Here is a 17,175-nt window from a genome sequence, read left to right on the forward strand (position 1 = left end):
AATCACTGCCAGTGATGGATTTAGTGCAGCGTGAGTCTGCCTCCAAGTGGATGTAGATAAAAGTGCAAGACACTTCTGGCTCATTGTAATCTCGCACTGCGTTCCATTTGGAAGGACTCATCCCTATGGCATAATCCCTTCAAAGGGTTTATCCTCCAGAGTGGCAGCTTTGAAGGGAAGAAGGGTGTAGGGAAGGGATCCTCAACTTTGTTCCTGGAGATCTACCTTTCTGCACATTTCAAGCTGGTTTTAGCTGGTTTTAGCTGGTCATTTTGCAGCCTGACCAGCTAAGACCAGGGTGGATATGGTTGGAAACCAGCCTGGAAATGGCCAAAACCCCTCTAAAACCAGGCTGGTCAACCAGCTAAAACCAGCCTAGGCTGGTTTAAGCTGAATTTTTCAGCAGGGGAGATCTACCTTCCTGCAGATTTCAAACCCATATCAAAACACACCTGCCTGAAATTATCAAGTGCTGTTCAGGTCCTAATTAATTGCTGCAGGTGTGTTTGATCAGGGTTGAACTCTGGAGGAAGGTAGACTTCCAGGGATATGTTTATTTCACGTGACGGCCATTTTGAAGAACGAAAGCGAGGCTGTGGTGGGAGAAACCTAGAAGTATAGGATCAGCACTGCAAACATTGCAACAACATGCTGTATACTACAAACCTCCAGCCATTGCTGCGATTTCAAAATGATGTTAACATCACTTTAATATCATTCAGTAAAGTTTAATTTAAACAATTGAAAGCATATAAGGCATCAATCTAAATCACAATCTCTTTCAGAGTAATACGTCCATTAAGTGGCTTCAGTCCATGGCATCAGGTAAACACTTTGAGGACGCTTCTCTGCCTTAGCCGATGTAACCCGGTGAGCGATAAAACAATGCAGTCCTCTGTAGTGCACCCTCCTGTTGTCTGTAATAGTGTTGTCCTGGTACTGAAGTTTTAAAAACGTCTATTTCCCATTAACATTTAAGCCCCACTGAGCGCTTAAACAGCTGATTTGCCATAGTATTCACCAGTTCTCAACAGAAATGACTGTGATTGGCCGTAAAGGTCATCAGTTCACCGCTCTTCACAGATTGCAAACACAGATACACATTGGAGCACTTTAAAGCTGTGAAGATCAGTCGATTCATCAGCGGATCGCTCGTCTGTGTTTGCGCTCGGTAAACATCAGTGAAGTGCGGTGAAGTGATGACCTTCACGGCCAATCACAGTCATTTCTGTTGAGCATGTGAACACAATGGCAAATCAGCAATGATTCCCCTACTGAAAAAAACAGCTTAAACCAGCCTAGGCTGGTTAGCTGGTTTTAGCTGGTCGACCAGCCTGGTTTTAGAGGGGTTTTGGCCACTTCCAGGCTGGTTTGCAGCTATTTCCAGCCTGGTCTTAGCTGGTCAGGCTGGGAGATGACCAGCTTAAACCAGCTTGACCAGCCTAGCCAGGCTGGGAGCCCAGCCAAAACCAGCTATGTCCAGCTTAAAACAGGCTGGTCAAGCTGGTTTCAGTTGGATTTAGCTGGTGATTTACCAGACAGACCAGCTAGGACCAGGCTGGAAATGGCTGGAAACCAGCCTGGAAATGGCCAAAACCCCTCTAAAACCAGGCTAATCAACCAGCTAAAACCAGCCAACCAGCCTAGGCTGGTTTAAGCTGGATTTTTCAGCAGGGTCAGAATTCGCTCAACAGTGCCTTAAACGTTAATGGGAAATGGGCGTTTTTTTAATTTCAGTACCGAAATTTTGTGTCGTGACAAGTCTAATATAGTGAAAGAATCAGTTCAGTAACTTGAGTTTGATAAATGGCATCTAAAACATCTGTTAGGGAAAGAAAACTTTAGCTAACTAGTGCCATTTCCCTTAACTTAGCCGAAAATTAGGTCTGATATCCCTTTTTATTTTCACTATTCATTCAGAACGGACCTTTGGGTCACTTGGAAGATGGTGAAATTATTCATTTGTGTCACTTTCTCTTCACTGATAAGATATTCAGCCAGGTATACAACATTCCTGTGTGACTACTATCGGGTTTTTTCCCCACTGCAGCCTCGATTTCGCTGTTTAAAATGGCGGTCACGTGAAACCAGTCTATAGGGTTGAGGATCCCTGGGGTAGGGGTCAAAATTGTGTTGGAAATTGAGCTGGGTTGTTAAGTGTTTCCCAATCAACGTAATGAAAATTGAATTAGCTGATGGGGCAGCTGAAAGCAACGACTACGAGGCCTGCCTGAACTAACGGAGAATGCTTGATTTCTTTATTCTTCACAGATACTGCTGTAGATGAGAATAAGTGCAGATAAACACAGTCTCAAAGTGGTGCAGCTGAATGAAGACAAAGATAATGCAGATAATAACAAAGCTTCAGTGGCATTATATCTCACAAAGAGACACAGAAGATTCAGGATAAACGCTAAATCCAGCATAGAGTTCTTCAGTGAATGTGGTGTCGAATGTGTGTATGTGCGTGAGTGTGTGTGTGTCAGAGACGCTGTAGAAGGTCAGAGAGCCGGACGACACGTCCACATACACTCCTACTCTATTGGTACGAGCTGAAGGAGCAATGATTTCTGTGCTCTTATTATTGTGCCAGACTGTGTAAACCTCATCATAACAGTACACAGTCCAGGAGTTTTCATTGCGTCCAAACCGACAGTTACTCCCAATTTTTCTGTTGATTCCCCTGTAAACCACTCCCACTTGACATGAGCCGCTGCATTTCACCTCCCAGTAACAGCGTCCAGTCAGAGTCTGTTTACATAGAACCTGTTCCTGTTGCTCAAATCTCTCTGGATGATCAGGATACGGCTGAGGATCTTTCACATTTGTTGCCTTTCTGTTCTCCTCAGACAATACCAGTTGATTGTGTGCGGTGTTTGGATCCAGTGTGAGATCACAGGCATCTGTACACAAGAGCACAAACATCGTCTAATTATTAACGGGTTGTTTTGGGGTTTTTTCATGCAAATTCGTTCTGGTTTGCAAAGAAATTTTGAAGCTGCGTCACGGCCATGAGATCATTGTGTAAATTCCAGAGGCTTGCTGTTTGTACTGGCTAGTACAACGTGATGTCTTTGAGTTTCAGCATTAATTCATGGGAAAGACTTGGTCCGAACCAATTAGCATGCTCTATTGTAAATGAGATGCAACTTCATTAATATGCATGATATAGATTTGAAGACTGTTTTTACTCGTTACAGTGTTCTGACGGCAGAGAAATGCCATTTGTGTTGCCAACCGTAATTAAAACAAGTGGAAGAAGAATTGTTCAGAGATATGGGTCATCAGTGTTGCACTCATAAATGTGCTGCAACAGTTGTTGGTGATGTGGTTTCCCTGTCATGAGAGCACCGCTCACGTGTGGACCCACATTTGTGGATTACAGTGGTCTGCTAACACGCAACAATAATATGTTTGTAAGAATTTCTTTTTTTACCCGAGAGCTTTTCGCATCTGGAAATGATGGAATCCGAATTAGCCACTTGTCTTTAAAAGCCACTCGTCCGAAACCGCCAACTACTCAGTAGGTACTGCATTTGAATTTAAATGTACTACTCAGCCGTTCGAAAAGTACGTTCTGTACAGTATGAATGTGAGCAGTATGAATGGAATTCGGATGTACTACATCCGCCATTTTGAATTCTCTCGAGGGGCATCATGGGATAGCGCAGGGGGAATGGGATGTGCACTTCAGAATCTTGTCGGAAGTAGTTGGTCATTCGGGTACTTCTCGTATACTGATTTTCTAATTCTATGAATTCGGACATACTACTCGGCTCGCATACTGATTTTAGTGAACTGTATAGTATGGAAGAATGCAGATTCGGACGCAGCCGTGGTTCCAGTTGGTGTTGATTGTCCTGTCTCTACAGATTTGCTGTTTATGTTTATTCTGATGGCAAAGTTTGTTAGCATCGTCAGCAGTACTATTTCAGTTTTTAAAGACATACCTTAGTCAAAACGATTTACATTTACATTTAGTCATTTAGCAGACGCTTTTATCCAAAGCGACTTACAAATGAGGACAAGGAAGCAATTTACACAACTATAAGAGCAGCAGTGAATAAGTGCTATAGACAAGTTTCAGGTGTGTAAAGTCTAAGAAGCTAAGCATTAGTAATTATTATTATTATTATTATTATTATTTTATTAAGTTACTAAGTTTACAGTACGTTAATATCACTACAATATTATGGACTGAAAGATCCGCTGTAAATGCTGCTCTCTGAATGTAAACATGTAAACACCTTAACCAAACTATTACCGTCGTGTAGGATTTTCGCTAAATTTTATGACAGGATAGTCTATACACATACTGCTGTTTGATACTATTCTCTGCACCTATTGAGTCTCTGCATCTACTGAGAAATGCAGAGGTTTTTTGTTTTCTTCCATTTAGCGTGTGGTATAAAATTCCAATCAAAACTACACTCTTTCAGCAATTCCTCGCATCCGATATCTCATTTGTCAAGGGGCATGCATGAAATGTTCCTAAATGAAAGTGAAAGTGCCAAACTGCAGTTTAAGTCGACAAATTAAGAATGAAACACCCGAAATTACATGAAACTCTGGAGGAAATGTGGATAGCGCGGTGACGCAATGACGGTAATCGAATTATGTGTTATAACGTGTAAAACGGAATCATGAAAGGAACATTCAAAAGCAACTCATGTAAATTCAGATTAAGGCAAATGGCCCTAATAATGGCCCTTTAAATATGCATGTATGTGTGTGTGTGTGGACATACATTTTCTCAGTCCAGATGTGATCCTGAAATGTCCTCCATGGTGCAAACTAAACAAAACCAAAACACAGGCTGTTTATTGAACTGATATCTAATGTGCAATAAAACTGTTTAACAGTTGTATAAATATAAATGGTTTTAAGAAATCTTTATTTTAAGTAAAAATTATCATTAAGGTTATTATAGCAGTGGTTTTCATCCCACCAATTGGACATATAATACTCATATTGTCCCACATACTCAAGCTTCTGCAGTTTATAGTGTGGATCCTCCAGTTTATGTTTGAGCAGCTGGACTCCTGATTGTCCTGGGTGATTGTAGCTCAAATCCAGCTCCCTCAGGTGTGAGGGGTTTGAACTCAGAGCTGAAGACACAAAACCACAGCCTTCCTCTGTCACCATACAGCCGGACAACCTACGGACACAGACCGGGGTGCAATTTTAGAGAAAGTAAAGAATCTTGAGCTTTAAATAATCACGACTCAACATGAAAGTCAGACCTCAGTATCTCCAGCTGACAGTTTTGACTCTTCAGTCCATCAGAGAGCAGCTTCACTCCTGAATCCTGCAGGTCATTGTTACTCAGGTCCAGCTCTCTCAGGACACAGGTGGATTGAAGAACTGATGATACAATTTCACAATCCTGAGCAAAGAGATCACAGCCAGCAAGACTAGAAAAAAGGTAAAACATTGAATTCAGATCATTTGGTTTTATTTAAAACATAGATCAGGGGAGATCCTGCTCCTGGAGATCTTCCTTCCCGCAGAGTTCAGCTGCAACCATGTTCAAACGCATAAGTCTTTAATTACAGATGTCAACACTAAATGTTTCCTCTGCCGAAATGACATCTAAACTGGCTGCAAAATATATACACCATAAGTAATGGTTTATCAATGCATTTGCCTTATTTAAAACATCTACTCATTTAAATATTGCAATTATAATTGATTTTTAGAGATAATGTCAGTTTTCATTCACTTTTCTATCCTTTATTTCTCATTTGCTAATTATTTTATTAATTTGATGATGTTAATATATTACATAGGCTATTTTACATACATATCTAAAAGCCTTTGGCATTCATATTTGCTTTGAACTTGAAAGAGAGAGAGAGAGAGAAGCAGATTTGACCTGTCAGTGGGTGCACATTGCTCCTGAATAGCATAAAGCATTTCTTTTTATTTCAGTCTTTTTACTTTAACCCATTAAAAAGAAACGTGTCATAATAAATACAATTATTATTAAAAATTAAAAATGTTTTGTTCGTCGCATATAGTTAACTATTTATGTAATGTGGGTAAACGGTGTGGTTCAATCCGGCTACCACCGCAAGTCATTCATTCATTCATTTTCATTTCAGCTTAGTCCCTTTATTAATCTGCGGTCGCCACAATGGAATGAACCACCAACTGAAGCTGCGGTCACACTGGGCTTTGTGTGTGCGAAATTCTGTCGTACGGCGCTGCGAAATGGGGCGGGATTAAACAAGATGATTAGACATTAAAAAAAAGCGAGCGATTGCTTCAAGTTTTATATTTCTGCCCAGAGAGGTCCTGTTTTGATCCTTGATTGGTCTCACGCAGTCAAGCGATGCGATTTCGCAGGTCAGAGTTCACCAAGCTTGAACTTTGCACCGCAGCAACCTGCGAAACTTGACGCACGACCTTGCGTTTCCGGTCTGACGCATTCGCGTGCGTATGAATGGAAGTCTAGGGGAAGAAAAGTCAAGTGTGACCGCAGCTTTATACAGCATATGTTGTAAGCATCGGATGCCCTTCCAGCTGCAAATCATCACTGGGTAACATTCACACACAAACCAGCAACCTTCTTGCTGTGAGGCGAACGTGCTACCCATTGCGCCACTGTGCAACCCCATTACAAGTCCTATATTTCAAACCGGCGGGAAGCACTGTAATTGATAGTTTTTTTTTCAATAAGGTGGTGTAATAAATACATTAATATTTTTATTAAGGGTTGTTCACATTAAATAATAATAATAATAATAATAAAAAACATTGATTTAAAAAGTATTTTGTGACACCCACATCGTCATTAAAAACTCAGGTTTTTTGTTTTAAACAGTAACTCCGAATCAAGGCGTTCATTTTAGGCCTGTATAAATTATAAAACTTCAATGCAAATTAATGCAATACTATAAGTAAAAACTAAATTATTATATACTATAGTAGCCTATAGCCTAAAAAATGGTCAATATTGACTTGTTGTTTCTCCTCTCGTTCAGTGCGTCCACATTGAATCGCAAGTAACAGATACAGAGGAAATAATTTAAAACAATATAGGCTGGAATTAAAATAATATAGCAGACTTTGCAGTTTTCTTTTCAATTATAGTAGGCCTGTATATATAAAAAAAACACCGGACTGCTTCTTAGTGTTTCGCTGGAATTGTCTTTAAATATACAATTAGGCCTTTTTAATTATTCATTTATTATTTATGTACAGTAATTAAGACATAAAATAAGATAGTATAATATAACCAACAGCGAAAATGTAAATTAAATCTGTATAGGAAAACGTAAATAAAAAAAGCTTATTTATTGACTGAGTCATACCACTTTAAAATAACAAACACTGTACATCTCTTGATATTTAGGCTAAAACACTGCTTTATTTATTTATTTATTTATTTATTTATTTATTTATTTATTTATTTATTTATTTATGCCTACTTATTTGTATTTATGCTTGTACTTTCATTTTAGTTGTCTTCTTTATTTCTACTTTCCAAAGTGAATCCTCATGTTTATCTTTATTTACAAGTAGAAAAGTATTTACAGCTACTGTATAGGATATTTCAGTCCGTTCGCATCCTGTCCCTTTGTGCCCCCTAACAGCATAGTAGCAAACTGCGGTCATACCTAAATAACACGTTCTTAATCCTTTAGAGTGGTGACGATACAAGGCGCGTCATTAATGGCCATATTAAAGTGTCACCTACTGTACCAAGTGCTTCTTCAGATCCTTCTAAGTTGGCTTAATTTTGTTTGATCAAGGTTGGAGCTCAACTCTGCTGGAAAGTAGATATTCAGGAACAGGGTTGAGCTCTAGATCTATCAATACAACACTAGAAATTCCATTCAGAATTATCTCTTCACTTTAACATTTGATTAAACACTCACAGTGCTCTTCTGTAGTTGCTGATAGCTGGTATCAGTCTTCTTCTGCCCTCATCTGACGTGTTGTACTTCTTGAGCTCCAGCTCATCCAGCACCTCCTCTGATATCTGAAGCATGTAGGCGATTGATGAGCAGTGAGCAGGAGAGAGCTTCTTCTCCGAGTGTTTGTCTGATTTCACAAACTCCTGAATCTCTCTGGATAGAGTTTGATCTTTCACTTCCAGCAGACAGAGGAACAGATTGATGGATCTTTCAGTGGAGAGTTGATGTCCATCTTTGATCTTCTTTTTAATGTACTGTGTGCTCCTCCGGATGCTCTCTGAGCTCTTCTCTGTGTGTGTCAGTAGGTCCTGTAAGAGGCTCTGATTGGACTCCAATGAGATGCCCAGCAGGAACCGCAGGAACAGATCCAGTCGCCCATTCGCACTCTCAATGGTTTTATCTACTACTCTTTCATGGAGATTATGCAGTGAATCAAAACAAGCTTTTGTAGTGTTGCTTATGTGGTTGTAAAACACATGTAAAGCTGCAAGAAACTCCTGAATGCTTAGATGGATGAAGCTGTAGACTTTCCTCTGATGAATCACAGATTCTTCCTTAAAGATCTCAGTGCAAATCCCAGAATACAGTGATGTGTCAGAGACATCTATGCTGCTCTCAATCAGGTCCTCCTCATAGAACATCACATTGCCCTTAATCAGCTGTTTGAAAGCCACTTCAGCAAGTTTGACAATCACCTCTCTGTTGGACTGGAGGAGTTTCTCTGGATCCCTCTCCTCATACTTCTGGTTCCTCATGCTGATCTGAATCAGCAAGAAGTGGATGTACATCTCAGTCAGAGTTTGAGGGATTTCTGCACTCAGATCTTCTTCCAGGAGCTTCAGAAGCACAGTGGATGAGATCCAGCAGAAGACGGGTATGTGGCACATGATGTGGAGGCTTCTTGCTCTTCTGATGTGGGAGATGATTCTGCTGGCTTGATCTTCATCTCGGATTCTCTTCCTGAAATATTCCTCTTTCTGAGGCTCAGTGAATCCTTGAATTTCTGTCAGACGATTGACGAATTTGAAGGGGATCTGATTGGCTGCTGCTGGTCTGGTGGTGATCCAGATGAGAGCAGAGGGAAGCAGCTCTCCTTTCATCAGCTTTGACATCAGCATTGCCACTGATGAAGTCTCAGTCACATCACAAACTTTTTGAGCATCTGAAAACTTTAGTGTGATTCTGCTTTCATCCAGACCGTCAAAGATGAACACAACTTTACACTCCTCGTAAATCTTAGGCTCCAGATCTTGAAGTTCAGGATGAAAGTCCAGCAGAAGTCTGTGAAGACTGTACTGATGATCTTTAATCAAGTTCAGCTCTCGAAATGGAAGCACAAACATGAAATCTACATCCTGATTGGCTTTTCCCTCGGCCCAGTCCAGAATGAACTTCTGCACAGAGACGGTTTTTCCAATTCCAGCGATGCCTTTGGTGAGAACAGTCTTGATCTGCTCTTTCTCCTCTTTAAAGACGTCATTGCAGTAGATTGAAGAGTGTTGTGAGTGTTTTGTTCTGGCTGTTTTCTCCATCTGTGAAACCTCATGTTCTTCATTCACTCCTTCACTCTCTCCCTCTATGATGTACAGCTGAGTGTAAATCCTATTTAGTAGGGCATGGTTCTCTTGGAGTTTGATTCCCTCGAATAATCGCTCATATTTTTTCTTCATGCAGGTTTTGTGTTGGTCTTTGATGCTCTGTAGTTTACCATCCTCTGTTTCGTCTCCAGTTTGTCTCTGTGCGTTACTCATCCTGAAGTCAGAGGTCACTGGCATTTCGTTGCCTTGTACTTGTACATGTGTAATGACAATAAAGTTGAATCTAATCTAATCTAATCTAAAAGTTGGTTCCTGGAATCATGGATGTTACGTTTTACAGATACACAGCTGGGTTGTGAAAGCTCTGATCTCTTTCTCCTGCTGATGCATACAGAAAGCAAATGGAAAAGAAATTACTGTAAAAAGCTTGAGTACAATACCAATTTACATTTATGGTAACACTTTATTTTGATGGTCTATTTAACACTAAAACTGCCGGAGGTCGCTGTATACCTAAAATCGCCAGTGCACACAAATTTTGTTTAGTTATTGCTAGATAGTGGTTTTTCACCACTGTTAACAAAAAGTGTCTAGACCAGGGGTGTCCAAACTCGGTCCTGGAGGGCTGGTGTCCTGCAGATTTAGATCCAACTTGCCTGAACACACCTGCAAGGATGTTTCTAGAAAGCATGGTAAAGCTGTGATCACACTGCACTTTTCTCCCCATAGACTTCCATTCATACGAACGCCAAATGCGTCAGACCGGAAACGCAAGCTCGTGCGTCAAGTTTCGCAGGTCTCTGCATTGCAAAGTTCAAGCTTGGTGAACTCTGACCTGCAAAATCGCATCACTTGACTGCGTGAGACCGATCGAAGATCAAAACAGGACCTCTCTGGACCAATTTTAAATATGGACCAATCGCTAGCTTTGTTAAAATGTCTAATCATCTTGTTTAATCCCGCCCCTTTTTTGCAATACTGTACGAATTTCACACACACAAACTCTAGTGCAGCATAAGAGCTTGATTAGCTAGCCCAGGTGTGTCTGATTGGCGTTGGAACAAAACTTTGCAAGACACCTGCCCTCCAGGCACGAGTTTAGGCACCCCAGGTCTAGACTTATGAAATTATTATTTCAGGATAACAACATTATTTTAGGATAACAACACCAATAAAGTTTGAACACTCATGAGTAGGTTGAAATATCTAAATTTGAGCCATCATACTCTGATGCATATCTTATTTCTCCAGACTCTCTATCGTTCATTGTATTTTGAGTTTTTAATAGCTATACAAATCGCCAAATTTTAGTCATTGTGACTTTATTTATTTGTTATAACCACTAATTCAGTGAGTGAGATTGAAAGTAAAAGTCAGTAAGAGTAATTTCAAACATAAGCGGTGTATAAATACAAGCATTTTTTATAGTGGGTAAATTTGACCCAGGCTCGCGCTTATAGGTAAAAATGTCCCACTTTTGAATCTATTTTTATCTAAACAATTTTTAATATCTGGGAATTGTAAATAAGCCAATTTTAGTAAAAGTCGATGACTGGGAGGCTTGAATGCGTTATTGATGGTCTGTTATGTACATTTGATTAACAGTAATGGGTAAAATTGACCCCATGGCGGTTCTACAGTTAAGTATTAGTAGACTGTCTGCTTAATATCTGTTGATATTGCTCCTTCAACAAACATTTAACTGACTATAAGAAACTTTGCAACTACATGTCAACTTACACTAACCCTATCCCAACCCTAACAGTCTCCTTAGAATCTAATGAGAATTAGTTGGCATGTAGATGCAATGCAACCTAAATTAAACAAACGGACCATCAAAATAAAGTGTGACCGCAGGTGTTTGTTAACTTTAATTATAATTTATACATTAACTATTAGCAAACTATTAGGAACACAACAAACTCATTCAGTCAGGCTGTAACACCAAGCTAAAACAGCATTGTACAGACATGAATTCAGATAGATTTGAAACCAGTAGAATGAAAAGATAAAAAGAGACATTTACAATGTGTTAAAGCTAGGCAAGATCTGCATTAACAGAATTCTGACTTTACTTAAGACGAATCCCTCTGATTCCATTTGTTAATGGAAAGTGTGTTACCTGAGGTCAGATGTCATTGCATCACTTCATCTTGGAGGTATGAAGATTCTTGTTCAGGCACACAGCTTAATCCAGGAGAAGCAAAACTCATTTAAGTCCTTGTCTTCGGTCTTGACACTGAGAGTCATGTTAAAGTCTCTGTCCATCTTCATTTGTTCTGAGGGACTGACTTCACATGTGGAAACAGTGGGGTTTAAACTGTTAGCTTTTACTCTATTGAATATAAAATGCCTCAGTCTTTATTATTAATTATGAAATACAGTATAGCCAAGTCTTAAATGAAGCATTTTACCCATAATATGATCAAGTAAATCTATATATTTTGTTGTTAGTGTTTTCTTTACTACATACAAGAATACAGTCCTGACAAAAGTCGCCTATCCAAGTTTAAGGAACAACAAATAATCACTTGACTTCTAGTTGATCATTTGGTAACAGAAGTGGCTAATATGAAAGGCAAAGGCCTCTAGATGACGCTTATTTTACCAAAATAAAATATGATCATGCCTTGATTTTTAATGATTTCATTAGGACAGTAAGGTCAGACTCTGCTTAACCAAAAGTCATGTCACTTAACAGAAATAATGTACTATATAGAATATAAAGTCATCTGGAATGGCAAAGAAAGCGTTCTTGCAGGACTCCCAGAGTTCATCAAGATTCTTTGGATTCATCTTCAATGCCTCCTCCTTCATCTTACCCGACATGCTCAATAATGTTGATGTCTGGTGACGGGGCTGGCCAATCCTGGAGCACCTTGACCTTCTTTGCTTTCAGGAGCTTTGATGTGGAGGCTGAAGTATGAGAAGGAGCGCTATCCTGCTGAAGAATTTGCCCTCTCCTGCGGTTTGTAATGTAATGGGCAGCACAAATGTCTTGATACCTCAGGCTGTTGATGTTGCCATGCACTCTGCAGATCTGTCGCAAGACACAATTCTGAATGTAACCCCAAACCATGATTTTTCCTTCACTTTACTTGACTCATTTCTATGAGCATTTTGGGTCCATGTGGGTTCCAATAGGTCTTCTGCAGTATTAGTGATGATCAGTATGCAGCTCAACAGATGATTCATCTGAAAAGTCCACCTTCTGCCACTTTTCCAAACGATCAACTAGAAGTCAAGTTATTATTTCTTGCTCTTACAACTGGAATCAATGACAAGACGTTTTGCAATGTATTTGTACTAAAGTTCTACGTAGGATCATATCCTCTTTATTTGATTTTACGTAAATGAAAGACACTGTTGCAACATTTCTAGGCAGAAAGAGTCACATGTCAAAACCACATCAGATGCTAAGAGGAACTGACTTTCACATGCTTAAAGGCTGATTTCAAAGACACAGTCGATGACTTTTTAAATGTCTAACCTTTCATTTATCTTTACATTTATTTATTTTAAATAACCAGTCATCAGCAAATTCACCTTTATGTTATTTTTTGGTGGGGTGGCCAAGAGATCCACCAAATTTTCCATATAAAACTAAACCGTATCTTTCCTTCCAAATTCCTTGATGTACATTTGGTGACATGAATAGAACTCTATGTACTTAAATCGGTTCTCCTATGATTATAAGCTAAAGAAACTTTAAGTAGAGTGATATTCCTAGACTGACACTAAAAATAAAATAATATTACTAGGTATATTATATATATATATAATAATATTAAAGGTTTTTAATATTTTAAGTTTTCTGCGCACATGTATGCACTCTCTAGCACTTCATTTGGACATTTACACTTCTATTACAGGTCAAATCATTCAAGTATAGACATAAAATCAATGCTACACAATAGGTTTTAGTCTCAATTAAGATTCTTTAGTTTTTGTTAAAGCTGTTAAACTAATATTCCTGTTATATTAATGTATAAATGGTAAATAAAAACTGCTATCAGGTCTGAGTATTCAGGTCTGAACGTTCATGTAAGAAAAAAAAAAAAGCTAAAATTAGCTATTAATCTTTATTTGACTACACAAATTGTGAAATATGAAAAATAAGTTCTTAACTTACCAGAAAATATGCAGCCACTGGCAATCCAGTGTTGACAGATTTAAAGCTGTGTTGGGTACTTTTCCTTTAAGTCATATGAAACAGAATCCCACTTCCTGTATTGACACAGAACATCATCATTTTTAAATCAGCAGTGGTTTTTGATCCTTTTGATCACCGTGTGGAGCCATATTATGGATACTAACTGTGTATTAGTATTGAAATTATGTAACTGAGATTTTACAAATTGAAAATGTATTACGTTTCTGAGGTGACTAATATTATTAATGTATTACTATTAACACTGTAATGGCCTAAACAGCGCAAAACTGTGTAGATGACCTGAAGCAGAGGCTGTAATGCAAAGTTTATCTCTGACGACAGTTAAACAACCTGAAGAAGCTAAATTCGTCAGGAGCAATATAAGAGACACGTGTGTTGAAGCAGGGCTTGTGATGAACTGTAAAGTGAAGAAGAAACACTGTGGTCTTTGACATTAAGGTTTAAACATCTTAATTTTAATTTCATACGGTTGCTTGTGTTTGTGGCAGCACAGTGGCTCAGTGGTTAGCACTGTTGCTTCAAAGTAAGAAGGTCACTGGTTCGTGTCCCGGCTGGGCCTGTTGGCATTTCCGTACCAACTGAAGCGATTAAAATCACTTCATCCACATTGTATATATATATTTTTCATTTTCCAAATAGCTTTCTTTGTTTGGCTGACCTTTTTCAAGCCTGTTTAGGTCAGTTCTGTTGAACACAAGGCTAAAGAGTCACTCTTTTTTTCACTGCACCTTTCTGCAATCCCACTGAACAGATAAAGAGTTAATATGCACATCACATGTCAAGGACCAGAAGTGCCAAATTGCATCTATGAGGTGAATTTTAGAAATTCAGGCCTTTATAAATTAGCATAATTAAAGGGCAAGCATGTGCAGTATTTAGCACAGTGTTTCCCAACCCTGTTCCTGGAGGCACACCAACAGTATATTTAGATGTGTCCCTTATCTGGCCTATTAACTTCAAGTTTTGGAGTCTCTTCTAATGTTCTGATGAGTTGATTCAGCTGTGTTTAATTAGGGAGAGGTTGAAAATGTGTACTGTTGGTGTGCCTTTAGGAACTTGATTGGGAAATACTGATCTAGCACATCAAACTTTTTATCTTTAAAGCAAAGGTTCTTTATATTGCACATTATATAATTGATTGTGCATAATTAGGATCTCTTCTCATGTGTTTTGTTGTTGACATTGAGATCAAGTTATGATTACTGGCTTGAATCACAGTTGATCTGTGTCCTTGGCTGAGAAACCAGTTGAGAACCACTGCCAGTGATTTAGTGCAGTGTGAGTCTGCCTCCTAGGGGATGTAGATAAAAATGCAGGACACTTCTGGTAACTGTAACACCGGGAGCTGGTCACACTTCTGTAAACTGATTCTCTGTTATATGGGAGAGTTTCAATCTACTGTATGTTTTGTTGCGTGACTCATTTGCAATTAAGATTAACTGACACCACCTGAAAAGAGACATTTTATATTCAGGGATTGAATGTATCTAAAAATCACCCCTATACCCTCATTCACTATAGGAGGAAAACCCAAATTACTTCCAAATACTTTAAATATAGACTGTGTTAGTAAATGCAAGACTACTTATGAACTCCAGGCATAACACTGTATGAAAACATTTCAATTGACTGTTCTAGAGCCTACAGCTAATCACTCTGTCAGATTCTGGAGTGCATTACAGCTCTAAAGAAAAATATAAATGAAAAATGATCTTAAATAAAACAAATTTATTTATAGAGCTGGTATATAAGTATATAATTTCACTCACCTGGGAAATGGAGGACACGTTAATGCTTTGTGAGCACAATTAAATGCACACAGCATGCCATATCACCTGATAATTGTAGGAAATATTTCCAAAAGGTAACTGACTGTGTAAAGCCACATAAAACAACACAAAAATACGATGAATATGCCGAGTTCAGCAGTTAATCAGCCGGAATAAGCTGAGGTGACGTGACGGCGACCAGCAAGATCTAGCTGTCACTCAAGTGGCCACGCCCTTAATTATGCAAACTTAATATAACCTAATATAAAGGAAACGGATGTTATAAAAAATTCACACCCATCACAGTTGTCATATCTATTTGAACCAAAATCGTTCTTTGTACCAGGCTGTAAACACCTTTTTTTCTGCTGTAAAGTTGTCCATTCTAACAGTGGGCTCAATAGAAATCTGCTCCATATGGAGGCAGGACTAGCAGAATTTCCATGAATTGCAGTTTCAGTTACTTCCGTATTTGCTTCACGAAGAAGAGCTAGAGGTTGCCGCTTGGTCCTAACATATTTCCTATTTTACATTTTTAATTTCTATAGCTTCCTAGAATCCCAAAAGGTCCACATACTTATAAATAGTGTTATGACAGCTGTTTTAATCTGAACTTCTGTCGCTAATGTTATGATTTAATCGCCCCTTGGTACAGTTTTGAAATAGTTTGACAACAGGCAGGAAATGTTCATGGGCCAATGACATCACCACATTGAAACGGTTTATGCTTGTTCATTATGTATTGAGGACATATGTTTAGTGTTTGGATAATGTACTTATCACTCTATTGGTGTGCTAAGATAACGATATCTTACAGCAAATCTTCATTTGTCAACATTTGAAGTGGATTAACATTTTCAACATTTCAAGACTAGAATGGGTGTTGTTTAATAGTTTTAGGACAACTTTAATAAAGCTTTTTAACCACTTCAAATGTTGACTACCGTATTGTTGTTGTTATTATTGTTATTATTTACAGTGTGCTGCTATTTTGTAGTTTGACAGGGTGTATTTTGCTCCCTTCTTAATTTTAAAAAGGGGTGGCACGGTGGCTCAGTGGTTAGCACTGTTGCATCACAGAAAGAAGGTCACTGGTTTGAGTCCTGTCTGGCTCAGTTGGCATTTCTGTGTGGAGTTTGCATGTTCTCCCTGTGTTTGCGTGGGTTTCCTCCGGGTCCCTCCGCTTTCCCTCACAGTCCAAACACATGCGCTATAGGTGAATTGGATAAACTGTAGTGTATGTGTGAATGAGAGTGTTTGGGTGTTTCCCAGTACTGGGTTGCAGTTGAAAGGGCATCCACTGCATAAAAACACATATGCTGGAATAGTTGGCGGTTCATTCCGCTGTGGCGATCCCTGCTAAATAAGGGACTAAGCTGAAGGAAAATGAATAAAACAAGACTGACAAAAATACAAATTTATTATTAGCTGATTGGTAAAACATTTACAATCATGCATTTAGCAGACCTTTATTCAAAGTGGCTTATATTGAGGGAAACAAAAAGCTTGATCAAAGGAATGTACAAATACACTGTAAAAATGCAGGGTTCCACACAATTCATTCATGTTGTCCCAACACAAATTGATTAAATTAACTTAACACTTTTAACAAATTTATGTGGATTGAACATAAATAATTAAGTTGTCCAAATGAAATCTCAAGAATTGTGTTGTTTCGGCTCATTTTAATTAAGTAGTTTGAACAAGTTAAAAAATATATATATTTTGAGTGTAAGCTCACGTATCGAGCTAGTAACAAAACAAAGCAGAAT

The 17,175-nt window shown here is 38.7% G+C and overlaps 1 protein-coding gene across 2 annotated transcripts; it reads right to left on the reverse strand.

The window, feature by feature from the left end:
• Nucleotides 1-1,675: 1,675 nt before the first annotated feature.
• LOC130221733 (protein NLRC3) lies at nt 1,676-13,649 on the reverse strand. Of its 2 annotated transcripts, none has more exons than XM_056454320.1 (7): nt 13,593-13,649; nt 11,583-11,751; nt 7,884-9,838; nt 5,244-5,414; nt 4,985-5,158; nt 4,748-4,794; nt 1,676-2,903 (listed from the first exon to the last, which is right to left on the reverse strand). In XM_056454320.1, the coding sequence occupies exons 3-7, from the start codon at nt 9,695-9,697 to the stop codon at nt 2,374-2,376; spliced, it is 2,736 nt and encodes a 911-aa protein (XP_056310295.1). In that variant the 5' UTR covers nt 9,698-9,838; nt 11,583-11,751; nt 13,593-13,649; the 3' UTR covers nt 1,676-2,373. The 2 variants fall into 2 exon arrangements, with proteins under 2 accessions (XP_056310295.1, XP_056310294.1); XM_056454319.1 differs by having other exon boundaries at nt 7,884-9,841.
• Between the last annotated feature and the right edge of the window lie 3,526 nt (nt 13,650-17,175).

Source organism: Danio aesculapii, chromosome 3, assembly GCF_903798145.1.
Source record: "Danio aesculapii chromosome 3, fDanAes4.1, whole genome shotgun sequence".
NCBI lineage: Eukaryota > Metazoa > Chordata > Actinopteri > Cypriniformes > Danionidae > Danio > Danio aesculapii.

Coding starts and splice junctions, on each gene's coding strand:
- LOC130221733 (XM_056454320.1), bottom strand. CDS start 9,697: ATGCCAGTGACCTCTGACTTCAGGATGAGTAACGCACAGAGACAAACT. Junction 5,415..7,883: donor AGCAACTACAGAAGAGCACT/GTGAGTGTTTAA, acceptor CCTTTTTTCTAG/TCTTGCTGGCTGTGATCTCT. Junction 4,795..4,984: donor TATAAACTGCAGAAGCTTGA/GTATGTGGGACA, acceptor GGTTTTGTTTAG/TTTGCACCATGGAGGACATT.